We start from the raw sequence: 23,817 nt of genomic DNA, 5'->3' as shown, positions 1-23,817 counted from the left end.
TTCATTGTAACAGTTCTTTCTAATATGGATTCTTTTTTGAAGCGTTTCTATTTTATACCAAATATATTCCTAGCTTTTCAATGCGAGTACATTGCAATAAATGATATGCAGGAACAGGTAAGCAATAAATAAATACGCATTTATAATATATTTAAACAATATATCTTTTATCTATAATTATTTTTTTTTGATAAATAGATAACACAAAGTATTAGTTATATACATTAAAAAAAAGAAGTTAAATAGCTGTACCACGTTCTAAATTGAGTTTGGTCTCACGAGTATATTCACCATAAAATCTTTCTAATTTTTCATTGAATTTAGCATTTCGTTCATTAATATAATCAATATCTGCATCGTCATTATGCATTCTTCTTCTACTATACCTCTCTCGTTTAGCAATCCTATAAAAATCACAGTAAATATAATTTATTAGTATATTTTTAATAAGAATTTATACTACCGAAGTAAAAAATATGAATTTATTAATTTATACTATAAAAATGAAAATTTTCTTACTGTTTTTCCAAATTGTCAACCATTTTATCAATTGCTTCTTTCTTATCTTCATGAAGGCCATGCAAAATTGTATTTTTATCCCCATAAAATGCAGGTCCAAGTTTTTCTTTGAGTTCTTCATATGATTCCATATTTGGTTTAATATTTTTAACTAATCTATTATATTGACGAACAGCAGCTTGTTCATAATCTGAAAAGCCTGGATCCGGATTTTTCTTATTTTTCTTTTTTCTTGCTATGCGCTCTGCTTCCGTAGCATCTATGTGAAGTAATTTAATTCTTTCATAATCTTCTCCCTTTTCTTCTGCAATTTTCCTAGCCGCTTCATCTTGTATTATCCATTCGGCTTGTCTTTTTCTTGATTCCCAATTTGCTGGAAGTTTATTTCTCTTATCCTCTTCAACGACTTCTTTGTGATTCTCTTGTCTTGCTTCATTCTACAGAGTTAAAACACTACATAGTACAATAGCAATAATACAATAATAATACAATTGAGGTTAATATACATTCAAGTGCAAACTATTTACCCTTTTCGTGTGAAGCTCCCGTAAACGTTTTTTCCATTCTACTTGTTTATCTTTTAAAGACTTTTCTTGCGATTCTACATTTGTTTCCATTATAGAAGAATTTTGTATTAATCGATAAATAAAATATTAATTGTCACTACTTTACAAACAAAAGTTGCTCGACACTAGCGATGCGTCATACACCGTAGTACTTCGATAATTATCGATTGCATTCGATATATCTTACATGAGAGTCGATACGTTCAAAGTAAAAGTTTATATTAGTTTGTATCGCGTTTATATTAGTACAAACAATCAAACATTCTTTAACGTTTTTTTTATTTTATTGCAAATTACTAGTGTTTTATTTAAAATTCTAATGTATAATATTTCGATATGACTCCGTAGAAAATGAAAAAAAGAAAAAGTAATAAATACTCAAACCACCATCGAATTAATGGTATTTGATTAACAATAAAAAAGAGAGTAGGAAGGCACATCGATGTTAAATATGGTAAGAGATCTATCAATTCTATTTTCACATGCAACCTACTTCAGCTCGATCCCTTCTTTCGAGTGGCGGCAAAGCAGGACAAAAGTGCGATTGCGCGATCGTTGATAGAACTAATCATGATTAGAATATTTTCCGTAAAGTGCTTATGGTCAATTCACCGATTGACTGGAATACATGCGTACATACGTATGGTAAAATAATGTTCAGAATCGTAAATTGTGAAAGATTGTTATTGTAAACCGTGTACGACGTAGGGTAGTAGAAAATAGATTCTAAAAGCTTAGTGTTCCGTTGGTAGTGCCGTTATTGGGTGGTGAGTCTAGAGCGCGCACTCGGGAAGTCATGTCGAAAAATACCGAGCGAAGGCGAGGATAACCGAATTAAACCGAATTAAGCCGAGTCATATGCGAGATCGTGGCGCGAGGGAGCGACCCACGAGTACCCACGAGCTCGCAACGTCCGCGAGTGAGAGAGCCACCGAGGATCGTTCTTCTTCGTGCTCCTTCGTCACGACGCACGATCGATCGGGCTTTATGGAGACCCTCGAGGCGAGCCACGCGTGCCGCCTATGCGGCAACAAGTCCGGTATCTCCATAAATATCTTCGACAAGAAGAAGAACCACATCAGAAAGATCAACGCCGTTCTACCGATCATGGTACGTGCCGTTTTTCTCGCAGCCGATGCTGTTATACTCTCACCCATATAACTTAGAAACTTCTTATTCTTTGGCGGGCATAAATGTGGCTATTATTATGGTCCTTTTGCGATATATCCCTATCTTCCGTATCCCTCTCTCTTTCTTTCTCTCTCTCTCTCTATCTCTATCGCTCTCTCTATCTCTCTCTCTTTTTCTCTTTCTTTTATTCCCTGTCGATCTTCTCCGCTTTCTTCTCTCCTTCTCTTTTCTTTCTCCTTCCTTCTACGTTTCTCCTCGCACCTCTCCACGCTTTCATATTCCAACTAGGCTACTTACTCGAATTTACGGCACACGGTAGACGGACGCGTCCTCTCGTTGATCCTAATACGATGAAAATTTGATTGAGGATGAAACGGCGACTCGATATATTCGATCGATGCGCATTGTTAAACTGTTCTATAGGAACTCCATATACACTCGAGTTAGAAAATAGGCGCGCTTGGCTCTTTAAGGGTAGGCCGCCAAAAAGTTAGGTTATCGTAACGTCACGTCTGCAAAATTGCTTATAAACACAAAGACCAAATAGTCAATGATATTGCGTAATTTTAATCGATAAATTATGCCCAACGTATATTGATTTTTTTTTCTTATTCCTCGCCAAAGATATTAAATATACGTGGGTATATCATGTTTTCTTTTTTTTTTTTCTTTGCTTTTTTTTCCTTTCTTTCTAGGAGCCATGTTTGATTAGTTTTAGGGATATTATGAGGATATAAAAGTTTAGGGATATTATGAGGATAAAAAAATATTTTTCTAATTTTTTAAACTTTTCTACAATTTTATTGTTATTTTAAATATCGTCGAATATTATCGAAGCATGTTCAAACGAAATTTTCGAAATATCGATAGAAAAATTTTTAATTAATATTGAACATTAAATTTTTTTATTAAACTGTAATATTTCTAAATTGATCGTTTAGAAAAGAATTTGATGGTTTCAGGTGCATGAAATGGATTTATTACCGAAGTTGATGTGTCATTTGTGTAGCTTCAAGCTCGAAGAATTTTACAAATTTTATTTGAATTGCTTAAAAACGGACGCACATTTAAAAAGTCAATTGTCCTGGATGAAGAAAAAAGAAGAATCGAAGGAGAGGATCGGTATACCTATGGTTCAAATAAAAAATGTCAAGATCAAGGTCGAACCGATCGACTACGAAATGTATGATTTGGATCCGATCGTTAAGAATGTCAATTATATAGATTCCATGAAATCCAGAACATTTCCCATGAATAGATCATCAAGGACATGTGGAATTCGCGAAAAGATGTCATATAAAACTTATTGTCAATGTTGGTGCGATAAAAAAAATCAAAGGGAACGGTCGATATCGAACGAATATAAAAAATCTTGCGCTACAAAGAAATCTACAAATGATGAAACAAACGTGGAAACTAGAACTGTTCCTGATGATTCATTGGAAATCATTAGAAATGATATTTTACCTAGTCCTTATTCCAAAAGAATTTCTATAAATAATTTATCTGAACGAAAGAACGAAATGATCGGCACGAATATATCTCGGGATAACGATAAAATCTATAGAAATCGTCGCATAAAAGGCGAGGTATTAAAGAATCCCTTGACCTGCATTTTACGACCTAGAAAAATTTCCGTTAATTATGTAGAAACGAGGAAGAAATTACACAGTACCTTTAAAGTGCATAACGGTGCAAAGTCAAGCGACGATATTCGTAGGACGATGTCGTCCTTGGCTGAGGCAACAACGAGTATTACACCAACGATAAAAATCGAGAAGGAGGAGGAGATAGAAGTGGTGAATGAGGAAGAGAATGAGGATACGAAAGAGCAGGGCGAAAAAGAGGAGAAGAAAGAGAAGGAAGAGGAGGAGGAAGAGGAAGATGAAGAAGAAGAAGAAGAAGAGATGAAGAAGATAACAAATTTCGAAGGCCGTGCGTTGAGACCGCGTAAAGGAACGATCAATTATAACGAAAGAAAAAGAAAAACTTTTGATAATTTGTATCGGCCGTTATCGCACAATATTAATCTTGTCAATGGTAAAAAGCAAAAACTTGAAAACGTTACACGCGAGTGGAGATTAGCGAACGAGAAGACGAAACAAAAGACAAAATTCATGGAAAAGAACGTTAAGGTGAAGATAAAGGAAGAAATCATCGACGATCTCGAGAATATGATTGTTGATAATTCCGAGAAGAATAAAACGCGTAAATCGGTTAAAAATTCATCCCTTAATATCGACGATATATCCCAAAAAATTGTTCCGAAAACGACCGAATCGAAATTTATACCTACAACGAGTCATTTACGAGAATCCAGGGATAGTTTGCATTTGTCTAATAAATTAGAATCCTTGCCAAAGGTATTAAGCAAATCTAATAAAATAGTCGCGAAATGTAAGAAGAGTTTACCTATGGTGAGCCAATCGTTAAAGTATTTAAGGAGTCACAATTTTTATCTTAGAAGTGGTAAAATCAAGAAATTCGCCGATGTCGATATATTACCAGAGACAACGAGACATAATGCGAAACAAGTCAACTCCCGAAATAGTCTAAAAATTAAGAAAGATCTTTCAAATATCGATGATACTTCTTTTTCTAGTACAAATGTTCCTTCATCTGTTAACTTGAAACATTATTGCGAACGATGTAATATAAGCTTCGCAAACAAAGAACTTTACAAGTTGCATACTTGTTACGGTTGATCTCTTTCTCTCTCTCTTTCTCTCTCTCTCTCTCTCTTTTTGTTTTTCCTTTTTTTATTTCCCATTATTTTTTCTTTTCTCTTCTTTTTACTAGGTACGATGATCTCTTCCGTTCATTCAATTTTTCTTTCTTTTTCTTTTTATTTTGTATTATGATATAGCACAAAGGTTAACGTATTTCTCATTACCCATATGTTGTACACGTATACCACACAACTCGATCGAGCGCGCACGTGCGTGCATGCGCGTACGCGTGCGCGTTAACATTTTTATTAAACTATCTAAGAGTTTGTATATACGGAGATTAATATTGACATATCGTGTGTTAAAAAGAGATATATTCATCAATAGATTATGATAAATGCGTAAGGCCAAAGCAATTGTAAAGTTGATTTTAAAGATAGTACCTTTATATATATATATTTTTTTTTTCTTCCTTTTTTCTATTTTTCTTCTGATTAATAAGTCGTATCTTAGATAATGAACGATAAAAACGGACCATACGTACATATATTTTTTTTTTATTTATTTTTTTTTCTTTTTTGTTTAAAGATGCAGATCATTTACTAATTACTACCACTATTATTTCTTCGTGCAGGAAAATATACAAACACGCACATACATACATACAACATATATACATGCAACATACATACATATATACATACATACATACTTGTTACTTGTTACTTGTTTATCCGTAGAGTATACGGACGTGATACAAATGTAATGCAATACGCTTAAGAATATAAATAAGAGATTCACATATCGCCTTTGTAATTGAAAAAAAATATATATGTATATAAATATTTTATGATAAAGAAAAGATATAAAATAGATTATATGATTAATTTTTGTGATTTTTGTGATATATATATATATATATATATATATATATATATATATATATAGTTATGCTACCTGTATGTGTGTGTGTGTCTGGTAATTGGTAATTGGTATAAACAATAAACGAAAAATTTTAAAAAGCGAGATTATGTATATTATTGCAAAAAAAAACAAAAAAGAAAAGAAAATAGATTTTCTATTTCAAATCGAATTTATAAAAGAAGTAATCAAATTGCGTGTGCGAATTATTCGATCATAAATGTAATGCACATTAAATATTATATTAATCAATGGAATAGAAAAATAATTTCTTCATTTGCATATTTGAATAGTGATATAAGAGTATGACATTTTAAAAGATTAAATACTTAGAGTGCCTTGTTTATTAATTTACGATTGAGAGAGAAAGAGAGATATAATTTTTTACAAGATATTTTAATAACTTCGTTTTTTTTCTTTTTTTTTTTTAATTATTTCGTTAGGTACTTCTATGTTGATTGGAAGATTCGTTTTTGTATAGCAATTGAAATTTGAAGAAAAAAAAAGAAGGGAAATTTTTACTTCGATTACCTAAGAAAAATAATAAACATTCGTAACGTACTTATAGATTTTTGATCATTGTTGGGACTAACCTGAAAATGTGCTTAGGACTTGAAGAATTTAAAAAAAAAAAAAGAAAAGAAAGAAAAGAAAAAATGTATGAAGATCTTATCGAACGAATATGGATAAATAAACAAATTATTGTTTTATTCAACATTATGGTAAAACAAAAAAAAAACAGAAAGGAAAAAAGTAATCGTTCTTATCAATGATTGTTTTTAACGCTGATACTCATTAGATCACGATCTGTTATTTTTTGATATTTAATCGTAAGACAATCAACGATCAAGGGTTGATCATAAATTGATAGTTAATATTTTGTCATTTATCCTATTGTTCAATAAATGATATTATTTCCCTATTATATATATACATATACATATACACATATATATATATATAATATACATATATATATATATATATATACAACTTTTCTTTTTCTTTTTTGTAATATGGTACGATTTTTGTTTGTTAAAAAGAATATTCTTTTTATTTCATTTCATTCGCGGACGCGTGCGCGCAATGGACATTTCAAATTGAATGGTTTTTTTTTTTTTTTTAAATAATTCTTATTTAGGATAAATACATTTGATAGTATTTGTTATCTTATAGTAAAAAATATGGATAGGATAATAAAAAACAATTTTATAGTACCGAGTAGAGGTCGCTGTGCTGTTGCGCACAATTATAAATATCAAACAAACAAAGCGACGCAGATGTTAATTCACTCAAAAACATGATCGTTTATTGTATTATAATTTAATTTTCGATTGTGCAAAAAGTTGTGATGTTTTCACAGCCAAAAGAATCTCCCTCTGTAGAGGACGTAAGTTATTTTATTATTTTCTAGTATACTAAAATTATAACCTTGAAATTTTTTCATGAACTTCGAAATAATTTGTTTTAAGTAAATTATTTATTTTTTTTACATTATCATATTTTTTATAACGTTTAATTAAAAAGATTATTTTCTTTTTTTTTTTTTTATTTAAACCATTCTACAGTTTACCGAAGACGATTCTTTGGGATCTTCGATAAGTTTGAGCGTAGGTGAAAACTCGATACATATAAAAGAAAAGCCTAAATTGGTAAAAGAACCTGAACCTCCACCTGACAATGAAATAAATCTTGAAGAAAAATGGTGGTTAAAAAGGCCAGATACACGTCTTGAAATCACAAATGCTAAAGCAATAGAAATGAAGACGAAGAAAACACCTACACCTTCACCAGACATTAGCTCTTCTATGAAGGAATTTCTTGAGAAAGAGAAAATGTGCAAAGTGAGGAACAATGATATTTGATTTGTTTTTAATTCAAATATATGCAAGGGTTTTTTAATTCTTTATTTTTATGCTTAGATTATGCATAAAAGCGAAGGAGAGATTAAAGATAAGGATGATACATTATGTGATATACTTGCTTCTGTAGCTTTTGACAAATATCAATCAGATTTTGAAAGTACGTATTATATTATGAGATTATAATATCTTTCATTATATATATATATTTTTTTTTTAAACATCTTGAGATTTTATTTGAACTTTTTTTAATATTTTTTTTTTATATAGATGCCACCGATGAAGACATAGGTAGCATTCTAGAAGAAATGAGCAGAATTGCTGGTGCTTTAAGTCCAAATTCTGCTGCAGACAATGCAAAATCTGGAAGTTCAAGTAAACACCATACAGAAGAAGAAAAGTCTGTAGAAGAATTGCTAGAAGAGGCTGAAAAACTTGTACTCAAAAATACTAGTAATTTATCAAAGAGCATATCAAAGTCTGAAACTTTAGTTTCTGATAATGATCAAGATAATCAGGAAGATTTAAATAGAGTTAGAAAATTAGAGGAAGATATTTTTCAGTTGATAAAAGAAGAAGTACATAAGGAATCAGAGAAGATTAAGAAAAGTCCGAAATATGAAAAAAAAAGAGAAACTAGTCCTGGAATTGAAATGGTTTATGAGAATATCAATATTTTGCGACCTCCTAAGACATTAGAATTTCAAAGAAAAAAGTTTGAGGAGCAGAAAGTAGAGATATCTAGTAGTTCTGATTTAGATGATCCAATTGAAAGACATTCAAGATCAGAAGAATTAAAAAGTATTAAAAAAATGAGTGAAAGTAAAGATAGTTTGCAAAAAGAAATAACAGATGTTGATAAAGATTTTTTTGAAAACCTTCTGAAAAGATCTAAAGAAAGGTTAGAAGGTGGCATGTCGGGTAGTTCTAGCTTTGGACAAGAAGATTTTTCACATTTTTTAAAATTGTTACAAGGTCAAAGTGATAAAAAGGAACAAGAATTAAAAGAAACTATGCCAATATATGATCTTTTTTTAAAATCAACAAAAAAAGATGGTATTTCTACTGTGGAGGGACAATCAATTATTGATAAGAGTCCAGAATTTCCGGAGAAGGAAATTTCTGAAATACTGGAGAAGGAACTACCTCATACTCATACTACAGGAATAGAGCACAAAACGGGTGAAATAGAATTAAGGAAATCCAAAGAAGTTCGTCAGTTAGACGATAGAAAAATAATTGATGCTTCTTATTCTATTAAACGAACGCATGATCAGTTTGTATTACATAAGTCAGATCAGATTTCTCCCAAAGTTACTGATACGAACGATGACAATAAAAAGGTTGTCAATTCCAAAAATGAATTGTATACTGTGGGTCTTACTCCTAGGTTAGAGTTGTTTGCAGATGCTATTCCTAAGCTCATTGCTGAAAAATCTAATGAAAATATACAAAAAGATAATAAAGTAACTGTAGAAAGTAATAAGGAATCCATTATAAAGGAAAGTAACACAAAAGTTAAAACTAATACAGCCAGTTCGGAAAAAACTTCTCGAGTTAATAGTAAAGATTCTTACCTACGTGATTGGCGGAAACGTGTATCGGATTTGCCTAAAACTAGTCGTATTGCGCCAGATAATAAGAATCAGAAGAAAGAAATTAGATTCTGTAAATCTAAAAGTTATGATCAGATCTGTAAACCACAATTAAAGAACTCTCAAGAAAATATAAAAGTTCCAAAATCTGCAGATATTACAAGAAAAGCGAATCCATTAATAACTAAGAAATCTCCTATATTGAAATCAAAAATACAATCCAAGCCTGTTTCAAAGTTTTTACCTAAAAGTAAAATGCTCTCACAGTCAAAGGGTGATATAGAAAAAGCTGGTTCTACATTAAGTTTACCATGTAGATCTTCTCAATTTAGATCTTCACCGGAAAATCCAATGGCTGGTGGTGATACGAAACAGAACGTAATAAAAAAAGATTGGGAAGCGTCATGTCGTGAAGAAAAACATAAAAATATTTTATTAAAACAGCAATTGGAATCTGAAGTAAAATTATATAAAAGTCAAATAGATAATATGCGTATGTCTTTTGAGGAAGAGCTCTTTGCATTAAGAAAGGAAAATATAATTTTGAAAGCAAAAATAGATGAGCTATCTTTAAATGAAAAACATGGAAATGTTCATTCAAAGTCAGATGCTAAAATTATCGTTTTGGAACAAGAGATAGAAAAGCTAGAAAATGTAATTCGTACGTATGAAGCTGAGAATAAAAAATTGATACAAGATACAAAACGTATGCAGGAAGAAATAAAAAAGTTGCAGCAAAAGCAGAAATCTACTACATTAGAAACAAACGAAATGCAACGTTTAATAGATCGTATTAAAGATTTAGAGGAAGAAGCATTAAAATTAAATTTAGAAGTTTCTGAGCTTAAAGAGAAAAATGCTGATTGTACTTTGAAGAATGATGATTTAATACAACAAAATGGTTTACTTAATGATGAATTGGAAATGTTCAAAGAACAATTTAGAGCAAAGAATGACTTTATTACAGATAGGTTACAGGCAATGACTAAAGTAGAGGTCGACTTGAAAAAACAAATGGAAGAACTGAATATAAAGTTAAGTTCTAAAAACGATCAATTACGCACAACAAAATCAGAATTTGAAAAACTTCAACAAAAAGTTCTACCTTTAGAGAGGGAGCTTTTAGAATTTAGAATTAAGGAAGGTAATCTTCAAGAAAAATTACAGACTGCTAAAAATCATGTTGAACGTGAGAAGCAACTTACACAAAAATTGAAGGATCAAGTAATACTTGATAACAAAAAAATTATGGATTTAACCAGACAGGTACGTGAAATGGAACGTATTCTTAAAAGAAAAAATCCAGATTCGGTATCTGCTTTAATATTAACTGCTAATTCGGAACAAGACAAAATTGGTACTGAAAAAGTAAAACTTCTTGAAGAAAGAATAGCCGTTCTTGAAAAAGAAATAGAAACCAAAGAAGATATCTCACAGCAAAAGTTGTTCGACTTGCAACAAAAGTTTTCTGATATGAAAGAAAAGTATATATCGCAGATAACAGAATTAGAAGGTAAACTACTAGAAGCAACTGTTGCAAATCAAAAGATATATAATGATATGTTTACACAAACAACTGTTAAAACTAATGAAAGTAAAGGAGTAGAAACGTATAAAAAAGATGAAAGATCTTTATCAATTGATAAAGAGGAAAGAAAGGATCAAAGAATTGTAAAAGTTGGTCCAAAATCACAAAATCCAAAAGAAGATGCTCATCTTATTGCAACAATACGTGGGCTTAAATTGGAACTTTCAAATAAAGATAGGGCAGTTTCTAAACTTACAAAAGAATATCAAGAATTACAAAAAACTAACAGACGATTACAGAAAGAACGCGAAAAACTTTTAAATGATCGTAGGATGTTCAAAAGTGCAGATCTTGACAAAGCTAATGCAAAATTGTTGGTTTCACGATCTACAGAAGGTAATGATCAGAACTCAAACATATATCAAAATGGACATGTAGCAGATCAGGGTTCACGATTAACTGCGTCTACTCATAAATTATATGATCCAATGCATTATACAGAAACTAATGACAATGCTTTGATAAAAAAATTATTGAACGATAATGAAATTTTAAAGGAAGAACTGAGCAAAATAAATAAGGACTTCATGGCACTGAAAAACAAGAGACTTCATGATTTGAATCTTCTACAGGAAGAACATGAACGAGAAATGGCTACTCTTGTGAAGGAATATAGCGTTAAATTTGGAGATTCTAAAGTGGTAAAATTACAGGTTTGTGGGCTTGCGTATAGCGTTTTTTCTTGCTTTTAATCATTATTCCACAATAATTATATTTTACATTTCAAATATAATTTATACATTAAATTAATTTATCAATCTGACTTATAGTAATGTTTATAGTTAATTTATATAATTTGATTTTTTATTCTTTTTCTTATCTTTTTCTTTTTTGTTAACTAGTGACTTTATCACTGTATTAATGTTTTAAAATTCTACATTTCGATATTAACTCTATTATTTTAATACTTTTAGGGACAGGTTAATACACAGGTAGCTGTAATTACTCATCTGAAGGAACAGATTGATAAATTAAGAGATTACAAAGAGCAGGTGGTTGTGTTAAAGGCTGAACGAGAACATTTAGAAAATAAAGTGAAAACACTAAATGAGAAAGTTAAATACCTTTCTACGCCGGTATGTAAATAGCCGATGTGAGTGGTCTTTCTCATTTCGGTTGATACTCTGTTTGTTATAGGGAACTGAGCAGTTACAATTACTACAGGACAAAATTACAATTCTTCAGCAGAGGCACGAAAGTCGCGAAATGACCTTACAGTCTTTGGTACGTAATTTGCTTAGAAATCGTACGCAGTGTAAAGACTGTAAGAATGAAAAGGGTAAAAATCGACAGCTTTGTTATTTTCGCCAAGAACTTGATCATATTCTTGCAATGTTACAAGAAATTGCCAATTCTCATTAACACTGACACGCATTTAATGTGTCTTTTTAAAGTGCCCATAAGACTGTTATTAGTCACATGATTGTAAACATCACATAATCTAATATGTGGTGGTTATTTAGTTTGTTGACCGATATGATTCGTTTTATTTGAATCACGTCGAGGAAAAGCCATGGCCAAAGTCTAACGTCCATGATATAATTACTATTAGCTTTAGCCGTGTATTTTTCTTTTCTCGCTATTGCATCAATTGATGTTAAGACTATTACAGAAGTTTTATCGCCGCGAATACAAATATCAAAAAAACTTCTTATGAAAATCAATGAGATTTTTCATCACTGCCAAAGATACAACTACTAATAAAATAGTAGTTACTATATAGCTATCAACGAAGTTATATACGTTATTAAATCTCTTTGTCTTCTCTCTTATGCCTGCTTGCCATTATACATGTGTGTATATATATATATATATATATATATATATATATATATATATATGTGTGTCTATATATATATATATATATATATACACACACAAACATATATATATATATGCAACGAGTTAGCCAAAATAATAATAAGTTAAAAGCTTTGATTTTTACAAATTTACAAATTTATTTTTAATAAGAGAATCAAGAATATTAATTTATTTACTTTATAGTAGCTATACATTAGCATTAAATGTGTTCCAATCTTTTGGATTCAAAATTTGTAAACATATGTATACGTGAAATGTTAATTGTCCGTTATTTTGTTAACTTTGACTCGACGAAGTGATAAATTACGTCACTACATAGAGATTTACTTACACGTCTATCTTCCAGAGTTAGGTAGAATCTAGTTTTTTATAATGTCCTTTCTTGAATATTGTTGTAAATAATTGTCATCTTCTTCGGAATTATATTTATGTCATATTTATCCGAGTTCTATTAATACTCGATTTTTCATAATCAACGAATTCATATTTGCGATTGTATCATTCATACTAGAATGGAACTCATTCATTGCTAAAGACTCTATGCATTTGTAATTTAAATGATCTCGCCAAAGTAGTTATATTTATATAGCACACATACATATAAACAATCGCACAATTTAACGCATTCCGGCCTCGATAGCGTAATGAAGAATTCATCAGAGATGTATATTTTATTTATTCTAATTAGAAAATTCAAATTTTCATCTAAATGTATAACTTAAGCTAATTAAGTGGAGCGATTACACGAGTCGAATTCTTTTTCTAGTATGCGGTGTACGAATGGTATAAAAAAAAAAGAATAATAAAAAGAAAGAAAAAAATTTCAATTTTCTGTCTCGTGTAATCGCTGCTTGTTTTTATTAAAAAGAAGAACCTGTTGATATATTTCATGATTAATGTGCTATATCAGGAAGTTTCACTACTACGTTATTCAACTATATTATTATACGTATAGCTGAAACTAAAAATTCATAGTAGAACAAACTAAATGGTTTTTCAAGTTTGTACATATTTACTTGAACCAGTTTCAATAGATCTATGTGACGAATATTATTCTTAATACATTCTGAATTATTCTTCGTAAAATTTTTTCAAATAGTTGGATATATCGTATTTTTTTCCTATTTTTTTTCCTTTTTTAATTTATAATTCATATAGATCACTTTTTTAATACGAAAAATTGTATATTTAAATATTCGAGAGATGAAAAGAATGAAAATCATGTCACATGTTGCGTATAACATTATTTTATAAAATATATCTGATCTACATCTAGATTAGATAACAGTATCTCAAAATTTCTTTAGATATAGAAATGTAACGAGAATTCCAAAAATATACAAAAAATAAATGTCCGGTATGATCTTTTTTTTTTTTAAGAAGAAAAAAAGAAAAAAGAAGACACGACTGTTGAGAAAATTATCTTCTTTTCTTCAAATGTGATTTGATATGAACAAATAAAATAATGGAAAGATTTAGCACAAAATTGTAGTTTCGAGTCTGATAGAGTACATTTATAGGATACGTTATATTAAACAATTTTATATATACGTAATTAAATCAAAAATAATAATCCATGACCTGTACAATTATTAATTTATGGCTAAAACGTACATATTGTAGAATTTTAGGATAGATCAAAGCGATTTTAATTGTTTTATTTTGGATAAACTTTATCAAATTTATATCTATGTAGATCCTATTATTTTTATTTACAATACGTATATATATATATATATATATATATATATATATATATATATCGTATCATTGTTTTCTGAATGATAAATGATAAATAATAAAATACTTTTCTAGTGATTGTCTTCATACTTATCAGTGTTCGTTCGAAATATTTGTTTGATATTTGTAACAATTTTCATAACCCAAATATTTCAACGAACACATTACTCATGATAAAAAGTATGTGATAAAATAATAGCGTGTTATTTAATAATCATAATGTTCATATTAATTATATTTCACATTCTATGTTAGCTTAATAATAAAATTTCTAAATTTGCTAGAGTACTGCTTGTAAAATATCGTTCGATGAACGGTAAACTTCTTTAAACATTGAATATTCCTTTATGTAGAAAATTTTATTTGTTTAATCAGTATTGAATGAATATTCCATTGGATCTTTAATTAGCAGACATTAATATTTACAACCAACAATTTACGAGACAACAGTCCATATGTATTAGCCATATGTTATTTCCACATCCTTTGGTTTTAATTATTCCTTATAAAATCTTTAATATGTAAAGTATAAAAATAATAATCATGCGAGGTTGTACATTGAGATTATATAATAGCAATAGAAAAGTCCAGAGATGATAATGCGAGGGTGATAATATGGGAATAGCATTAAGTATGTTACAAAACACTATTTAAATACATAAATCATAAAAATAAACAATATAAATATATAGAAAATTACAAAAAAATATTATAATAAACATAAATCTTAATTCACCATTTTTGGATGTCCCGTTTATCTCGAAAAATTGGAATATTTCATAAGAGACTAAACCTACCCAAAAAAATTCTTTTACAGATTCGTTTGGTATGAAAGGATACAACATATCGTGCCAATTATTTTTAGCAAATCGAATGATAGGGACAAAGCCAAATTAATTTTTTTTAAACATTCTTTTCATAATTCGATGGCATTTGATGAGTGGAATTCAACGATATGCCATATGAGGTCATTTATTATTATAAAATGTTATAAATTATATTATAAATTTGTGATCAACTAAAAAGTATAATCTTATATTGTTGGTTGCCGGCTGTTAAGCTGCATGATGTAAAAAAAAGCCGAATTTTTTATCTCCCTTTATGCTTTTCGAATTATCGATCTAAGTAAAAAAGTTTATTTCGTAAGAAGTTTGGTTTTATGTCCATATAAACGGAATGTTCTTTATTGTATATGCGTGTGTCTTTCTGTCCGTCCGGATATAATATTTTTCTTATAAGCCTCTCCAAATCGGCTACTCTTTGTCCTTTCTATTATTGTACCTCCCCTATCACTCGCTCAACCGAGCATTTACTTCAAAGAAATCTATTTTGGAACATATGCACGCATTAGGACGTTCGTAGACAATAATATATCTTATTCTTCGAAAAAATTTAAACTATCTAGTAGTAAAGTTCAATCTATTATTATAACTTGAGACGAGCTCCAAAAGAAAATTGATGAAGCTTGATATTCAAGTTTTACAGTTTTACAATATGGGAATTTTATGACCAAAGAATTAAGGAAGGAGAGTAAGTCTGTAATTCTTATTTTTAAATGCAATTAAAATAAATTAAACAAATATGAAAAATAAAAATAATTTATTATTTTCTTTTTCACTTGTCCAGTATATTCAATGTAATCAAATAAATTGTACATGTTCATAAGATTTGGCAACTAGCGATGGCAATAAAAATACACAAGAGGACATAGAAACTATCTAAAAAGAAGAAAAGAGAGAGAAGCACGATAGAACTCTCAGAACAAACCTGTGTTATAAATGAAAACAAGGATATACATATAGAGGATTTGCAAATCGTCCAAACGGAAATTAATCCATATAAAGATGATTCGATATGAGTTATAAATAAAAATGTATGCAACACATTGTGAGTGCTGCAATCTCAACAATCAAAAAAAATTTGAAAATTTAAAAAAAAAGAACAATTTGTGAAACTTGATTTACGGAAAATTTTCTCGCTCTTCAGAAATTGGAATTTTGAACAGGAAAGAATAACTTACCAGGAGTTGGCACTATTCTATGAGCTATCTCTTTCAGCATCATGCGATCTTCGTGCAAACTTAATTTATGATAAAAATTTTTATTTTATCCGGTGTTTGAAATATAATAAAAAGAACAGATTTGCGGATGAAGAGAAGAATGGTAAGATTTAATGCAAAATACAACGGATATATTTTCAGGTCAAATATTTTTATTTTTATTAGTAATACGTAGTTATTACATTTTATTTGATAATTGTATAGATATTTTATCATATAAATGTTTATGATTATTTACAACATTATTATCGTTTATAATATTTTACAATAATAAATATTTTCATATGGTATGTCGTTGAATTTATTTCGATTAACGCTACGGTACTATCAAAAGAATGTAGTTCCATTTAAGAAGATGAATTTGACTTTTAAATTTCCTTCATTATTTAACTTATAAAAAAATTGGCACCATATGATTTATTTTTTCATACCAAACATATGGGTAAAAAACTTTTTTACTAGATTCAGTCTCTTACGAAATATTTCGAGATAAATGGGACATCCTGTATAATGTCTTCAATTACAAAATTTATGTCAATTGCGAAAAGAAATTATTATCTTTTAGCATCGCTATTGTTTACAAAATTGTATCACTGTTTTATCGGAAGATTAGAGTACACTGTTAGACGTAATGTGGTAAAGCTACCAGTGCCATACGTGGCACTAGTATATCAAATATTATAGTGATTTCGTTCGTTTCGAGACTGTTTGGCTGAACTCTACATTTTTTACTTTTTTTTTTTAGCGTAAGTTTATGAATATATGTAAAATAAAGGGATTTTTAGGAATAGATTGTAGCAATGAAATACATTTTATTTTTGTTTGAACAATTTATTCGCACAGAAAATATACTTTATACATACATATATATATATATTATTTTGTTATTTCTTTGTGTTCTACATTAACTGCACAAACGAGTATTTGCAGATATATTCTATTATATATAGATAACATATAAATAATATATAGATATATTACAGCAACGAGCAGGTTCATAGAAGTAGCATGTTAAAAGTAGCATAGTATCGACGTGGAATTATTCACCATAATGCAAATTTGGGAATACGCTGCATCAGATTACTGTAAAATAACGAAAAAACATTTAAATGTATATTAACACGATCAATAGCATTTATATACTTATAGTACTTATCTAATATAACTTACTCAGTAAAAAGTTTATTATTTTTGGACATCGATGATCCGTATAAGATACAAATGATGATTATAAAAGGTTGTCGTATAATTTCGAAAGACAAATCGTAGTTCAAAAGAACGTTCGTTTTTAGCAAGTTCGCTATCATTCCGGTTTGCTTTCCGTATTCGTCATTTCTAAATTCTAAGGAGATTTTCTGAGTTCGGTGATTTGTATCAAATAATCGTCTTGTCTTCTCTCCATCTCTTATTAAATCAAATCGATCACGATCGATCATAGGAACGAAAAGTGTATTTCGATCCCGAGTAGACATTTCAAAGGTCCTGATTTTGTCACGAAGAGAATTAAATTGTCTGAGGTCGACTAATCTTCGATACGAAGATCTCCTATTAGCGTTGCTTCGAGATCGTTCAATCAATTTGAAACCTTTATCGAAATCATCATTTACTTCTCGGTAAAGTGAATCATTATGTCGCGTTACTATCAAATTCAATCGAACGTTTCTTTGATGATCATGAGATTGTAATTCCGTAGAACGTTCTACTTTACCGGCCAAGCTAGATTCAGTGGATTTACGCCTCTCACTAATCGTTCTTTGGATTTTTCTATTATATCGTTCTTGAACCATCATATTTAAACGTCTTCGTTCTTGAAGATTCGTACGAAGCAAAATGGAAGTCCGTGCAAGATTTTCTCGTTGTCGTTGAGTGTCTTGTCGATCGGTCGATAAAACAGATGATCTACGATTGTTATCTGTTCTAAAGCGCTTACTTTCAACGGATTTGCGTATTTCGTTGGAATTCAATCGATTTATATTGTCGAACGAGCGACTTAATGCCTGGAAACTCTCTCTTTGCCTGGAAATATGGTATTTTCGTGCAATAAATGATCTACGATTCGAAATTTCGGGTGTTAATGTTCTTGCAATGCGACGTTGTCCGTATTGCGTTTGTCTTCGTTCCGCAAATGAAATCTCAGCGACGATTTCTCCTCGCGTTGATCTACGTTCGGTCAATTTTTCGTTCGATCGTTCATTCGAAAAACGTTCGATTCTATTGGTATGATCTAAGAAGGATCGATCGGAAGAGTAACGTGCGATACGAGGAGAATTTCGAAGATATTCAATATTTGAAGATCGAACCGTACGCCTCAGAGTGTTAATTTCACGACGATTTGGTTTCTGTATTTCCATAATTCGGTGGTTCAATAAAATATTGCGTTGTTCGTAGTTATCTATAGATTCGGACGATCCGTTGGGTTTAGTATGAACAATTTTTCCTCGAGAATTCCTAACAGAGAATGAAGATCGTGGAAAACGATTAACAAGTTCGCGTCTATTATCACGGCGATTTATATATTCGGATGCACGATCAATTAAGATTCTACGTTCTAAACCGAGGTATCTGTTATTACGATCTAATGTGTTCGTATTTTGTCGATCGACTGAACGAGAGCGACGATCGAGGAGTTCCCGATTTTCGAGATCGATCATTCTTCGTTCAGATCGTTGATTCTCGAGTCTGTTACCAGATTGCTGCCGTTCCAACGAATTAAATCTTATGTTTCTAATTTCGGAGAGGGAATTTTTTCGTCTGATATCATGTCGATCGGCTGGTGTATTATCGTGAGAGGTAGATTTTCTTATTCTTAAAAAGTTCGAAATAATTGATTCACGATCGTATCGATTTCGAGTTCGTGTTAGGTCAGTCATACTTGACGATCGACGTTCACGATTAGAAGTATCACGTCGTTTATTTCTATATTTTACGCCTGCATTTGATTGACGTTCGCGGTTAAAAGTATCGTGTTGGGAATTTTTACGTTCTACATCTTCGCTCAATCGACGTTCACGATTAAAAGTATTAAATTGGGAATTTCTACGTTCTACGCTTAGATTTGATCCGCGTTGGTTATTAACAGTATCAAGTCGAGAATTTCTACGTTCTGCTCTTACATCCAATCGACGTTCGCGATTTAAAGTATCGGTTCGAGAATTTCTACGTTCTGCATCTATATTTGATTGACGTTCGCGATTAAAAGTATCAAGTCGAGAATTTCTACGTTCTACGCTTAAGCTTGATCCACGTTGGCTATTAACAGTATCAAGTCGAGAATTTCTACGTTCTGCGCTTAAGCTTGATCCGCGTTGGCTATTAACAGTATCAAGTCGAGAATTTCTACGTTCTGCCCTTACATCCAATTGACGTTCGCGATTTAAAGTATCGGCTCGAGAATTTCTACGTTCTGCATCTATATTTGATTGACGTTCGCGTTTAAAAGTATTAAGTCGAGAATTTCTACGTTCTACGCTTAGGCTTGATCCGCGTTGGCTATTAACAGTATCAAGTCGAGAATTTCTACGTTCTGCGCTTAAACTTGATCCGCGTTGGCTATTAATAGTATTCAGTCGAGAATTTCTACGTTCTGCATCTATATTTGATTGACGTTCGCGAATAATAGTATTCAGTCGCGAATTTCTACGTTCTGCATCTATATTTGATTGACGTTCGCGATTAAAAGTATTAAGTCGAGAATTTCTACGTTCTACACTTAAGCTTGATCCACGTTGGTTATTAACAGTATCAAGGCGAGATTTTCTACGTTCTGCGCTTACATCCAATCGACGTTCGCGATTTAAAGTATCGGCTCGTGAATTTCTACCTTCTGCATCTATATTTGATTGACGTTCGCGATTAAAAGTATTAAGTCGAGAATTTCTACGTTCTACACTTAAGCTTGATCCACGTTGGTTATTAACAGTATCAAGGCGAGATTTTCTACGTTCTGCGCTTACATCCAATCGACGTTCGCGATTTAAAGTATCGGCTCGAGAATTTCTACGTTCTGCATCTATATTTGATTGACGTTCGCGTTTAAAAGTATTAAGTTGAGAATTTCTACGTTCTACACTTAGGTTTGATCCGCGTTGGCTATTAACAGTATCAAGTTGAGAATTTCTACGTTCTGCACTTACATCCAATCGACGTTCGCGATTTAAAGTATTGGCTCGAGAATTTCTACGTTCTGCATCTATATTTGATTGACGTTCGCGTTTAAAAGTATTAAGTCGAGAATTTCTACGTTCTACGCTTAGGTTTGATCCACGTTCTCTATTAATAGTATCAAGTCGAGAATTTCTACGTTCTGCGCTTACATCCAATCGACGTTCGCGATTTAAAGCATCGGCTCGAGAATTTCTACGTTCTGCATCTATATTTGATTGACGTTCACGTTTAAAAGTATTAAGTGGAGAATTTCTGCGTTCTACGCTTACATCCAATCGACGTTCGCGATTTAAAGTATCGGCTCGAGAATTTCTACGTTCTGCATCTATATTTGATTGACGTTCGCGTTTGAAAGTATTAAGTGGAGAATTTCTGCGTTCTACGCTTAGGCTTGATCCATGTTGTCTATTAATAGTATCAAGTTGAGAATTTCTACGTTCTGCGCTTACATCCAATCGATGTTCGCGATTTAAAGTATCGGCTCGAGAATTTCTACGTTCTGCATCTATATTTGATTGACGTTCGCGATTAAAAGTATTAAGTCGAGAATTTCTACGTTCTGCATCTATATTTGATTGACGTTCGCGTTTAAAAGTATCAAGTCGAGAATTTCTACGTTCTGTGCTTAAGCTTGATCCGCGTTGGCTATTAATAGTATTAAGTCGAGAATTTCTACGTTCTGCCCTTACATCCAATCGACGTTCGCGATTTAAAGTATCGGCTCGAGAATTTCTACGTTCTGCCCTTACATCCAATCGACGTTCGCGATTTAAAGTATCGGCTCGAGAATTTCTACGTTCTGCATCTATATTTGATTGACGTTCGCGTTTAAAAGTATTAAGTCGAGAATTTCTACGTTCTACACTTAAGCTTGATCCGCGTTGGCTATTAACAGTATCAAGTCGAGAATTTCTACGTTCTGCGCTTAAGCTTGATCCACGTTGGCTATTAACAGTATCAAGTCGAGAATTTCTACGTTCTGCGCTTACATCCAATCGACGTTCGCGATTTAAAGTATCGACTCGAGAATTTCTACGTTTTGCATCTATATTCGATTGACGGTCCGAAGTGTCGATTCGAGAATTTCTACGATCGTTACTGCGTTGTTCTTTCATGAAACGCCTTTCCATATTTTCGCTTCTGAAAACTTGTCTTTCTACTGAATTCGATCTATTATCTTGAGTTTTTTCTCGAACATTTTTTCGATTATCTCCAATTGTTTTGTCAATGTTCCTAATTTCTCTTTTTTCTATACCTCGAGAATCGAACTTTCTACGTGTGTCTACTTCAAATCGTTCTCTTCGTTCTTTTAATTCATGATTATCAAGAGTTCTTTGCCCGTCTGTTCGTTTGATTCCATTTTGTTCGCGACGCTCCATGGATCTAAATTTATCATTAGAGAACTTTCTTGATAATTGTCTTATATGATCCGTTATATCTCGAGTCATTTCCGGATTTGGCGAATGGCGATAAGATAATCGAACGTTTTCGATCCTTGAATCGACTCGTTCCAAAGAACGTGACGGTCTGTTTGTTGGATAAGAAAAACGTTCTGAAACTCGTCGTTCGCTCAACGTTCTGTGTCTTCTTTCCAAAAGTGCATTTCTGTTAATACACGATTCGGTCGATTTTTTACGTTCAACTCGAATGATATCGGAACCGATTTCCTTTCCTTCATTATTTTTCAAGGTGAGATACTGTTTTTCCGGAAGACCAAGACAGATCGAAGATGTTGTCAAAGGATTCAAATTTGGGCAAACGTCCACACTGAAAAATCGATGATATTTTGAAATTAAATGTATAGAAAGATAAGAGAACTTCTTATTTGTGTTTTTTTTTGTTTAGAACTTTTTCTTTATGAAAAATATTTTTATCATATAATACATATAAATTAAATGAAAATATGAAAGATGAATTATCGAACGATCTTAAATATAATATAGTAATGAAACAAAATTTACTTATGAGGGGCACGATGAAGGAGTTCAGGACCGGTCAGGCTTCCTGCTTGTCCTTCTCTGTCCCTAGCTATCAAACCGAAAGTCACGCATGCCAGTGATACTAGCAATAAACCGATGTATTGCCAGGACCGCACGGGTAAGACCACGTGCCTCGTACGCCTCATTCTACGATCAAAAAAATGTTATTTTCTTATAAATATTTGAATACTAGACTTATAGGTGAATATCATATTCATAACACTAATCATACAATATTTTAAAACAAAATATACGACAAATTTTACTTTATTTCTTTTTAAATAATTTTTTAATAAAATTTTATATCTATATGAAGACTATAAAATGAAATAGAATAAAATAAAAGATCGATATTCGAGAAAAGAAAAGAAGTTTTTATTTACCTGTACGATTAGAAATTTGATGATTTCTAAAGTTCTCGTTCTTCTTTCTTCGAAGCAAAAGATATTGAAACTCGGAAGATGTTCTTCCTCTGAGCTCTGGAGAGCTGCTGATGCTGGTAGTCCCCAGGGTGCTCCTTTTATACAGGCAGATACGCTCTGTAAATTCAATGAAAACACAATTTCGTGCTTATCAGCTCAGGCCACATGGGACCCCGTGCAACAGGGTGCGAATAGTTGCGAGGGTGGCTAATGTTACGAACGGAAAGATTGAGAAACTCGTACGGTATTGGTTAACCAGGTAGAAAATTACTAACCGTTATCTACTCTCTGACGATATTCCAAACTCGGTAAAATTTCTCTGTACGTGGGTGTCTTTACGTCAAACTATTCTTTCGATACCCTTTTTTTCTTTTTATTTTAACTTCTTTCTTTTCTTTTTATTTGAACATGAATTATTATTATTATTGTTACTTTTTTCTTTTCTTTACTTGCTTTTCAATGTTTTACATTAGGATTTTAATTACTATCAGCGGGAGATAGAAAGAAGGCAGTTTCTATTTTATTTTACGTTAAAAAACGTTGATTATTACACTATTTTGTAAAATTTTTTTTATATATTTAGATATATTTGTAATATCTTTAATATTATGTTACCACATCAATATCATATTACAATTTCTTTAATATTTTAATTTGTGATATTATAATATTTCATTTTATTTCTTTTGACATGTTGATTGTCTAGTACAACTTTAGTATGTTTTGTTAATTGCAAATGTTTCATTGAATTTACATATTGTTTAACAGTCAAATATTAATA

At 31.2% G+C, this 23,817-nt stretch overlaps 4 protein-coding genes across 5 annotated transcripts; 2 read left to right on the top strand and 2 right to left on the bottom strand.

Annotated features, from left to right (window-relative positions):
- Positions 1 to 148: 148 nt before the first annotated feature.
- On the bottom strand, positions 149 to 1,577 carry LOC118440762 (pre-mRNA-splicing factor Syf2). Its single transcript, XM_035864271.2, has 3 exons — positions 1,047 to 1,577; positions 520 to 956; positions 149 to 404 (listed from the first exon to the last, which is right to left on the bottom strand). The coding sequence occupies exons 1-3, from the start codon at positions 1,134 to 1,136 to the stop codon at positions 239 to 241; spliced, it is 693 nt and encodes a 230-aa protein (XP_035720164.1). The 5' UTR covers positions 1,137 to 1,577; the 3' UTR covers positions 149 to 238.
- Positions 1,578 to 1,813: 236 nt separating this feature from the next.
- LOC118440758 (uncharacterized) lies at positions 1,814 to 5,743 on the top strand. The gene is made up of 2 exons (XM_035864248.2): positions 1,814 to 2,195; positions 3,179 to 5,743. The coding sequence occupies exons 1-2, from the start codon at positions 1,944 to 1,946 to the stop codon at positions 4,919 to 4,921; spliced, it is 1,995 nt and encodes a 664-aa protein (XP_035720141.2). The 5' UTR covers positions 1,814 to 1,943; the 3' UTR covers positions 4,922 to 5,743.
- A 1,182-nt stretch (positions 5,744 to 6,925) lies between these two features.
- Positions 6,926 to 12,683, top strand: LOC118440754 (uncharacterized). Of its 2 annotated transcripts, XM_035864240.2 has the most exons (6): positions 6,926 to 7,196; positions 7,375 to 7,650; positions 7,729 to 7,828; positions 7,939 to 11,504; positions 11,766 to 11,927; positions 11,989 to 12,683. In XM_035864240.2, exons 1-6 carry the CDS (start codon positions 7,158 to 7,160, stop codon positions 12,211 to 12,213), a joined length of 4,368 nt encoding a protein of 1,455 aa, XP_035720133.2. In that variant the 5' UTR covers positions 6,926 to 7,157; the 3' UTR covers positions 12,214 to 12,683. The 2 variants fall into 2 exon arrangements, with proteins under 2 accessions (XP_035720133.2, XP_035720134.2); XM_035864241.2 differs by lacking the exons at positions 11,766 to 11,927; positions 11,989 to 12,683 and having other exon boundaries at positions 7,939 to 11,187; positions 11,349 to 11,504.
- Positions 12,684 to 17,460: 4,777 nt separating this feature from the next.
- On the bottom strand, positions 17,461 to 23,130 carry LOC118440755 (uncharacterized). Its single transcript, XM_085657587.1, has 4 exons — positions 22,998 to 23,130; positions 22,597 to 22,761; positions 17,642 to 22,402; positions 17,461 to 17,554 (listed from the first exon to the last, which is right to left on the bottom strand). Exons 2-4 carry the CDS (start codon positions 22,758 to 22,760, stop codon positions 17,515 to 17,517), a joined length of 4,965 nt encoding a protein of 1,654 aa, XP_085513713.1. The 5' UTR covers position 22,761; positions 22,998 to 23,130; the 3' UTR covers positions 17,461 to 17,514.
- Positions 23,131 to 23,817: the final 687 nt, after the last annotated feature.

Source organism: Vespa mandarinia, chromosome 6 (assembly GCF_050613455.1).
Source record: "Vespa mandarinia isolate Hongniang chromosome 6, ASM5061345v1, whole genome shotgun sequence".
In the NCBI taxonomy this organism is placed as follows: domain Eukaryota; kingdom Metazoa; phylum Arthropoda; class Insecta; order Hymenoptera; family Vespidae; genus Vespa; species Vespa mandarinia.
This window is presented reverse-complemented; position numbering and strand designations above follow the sequence as displayed.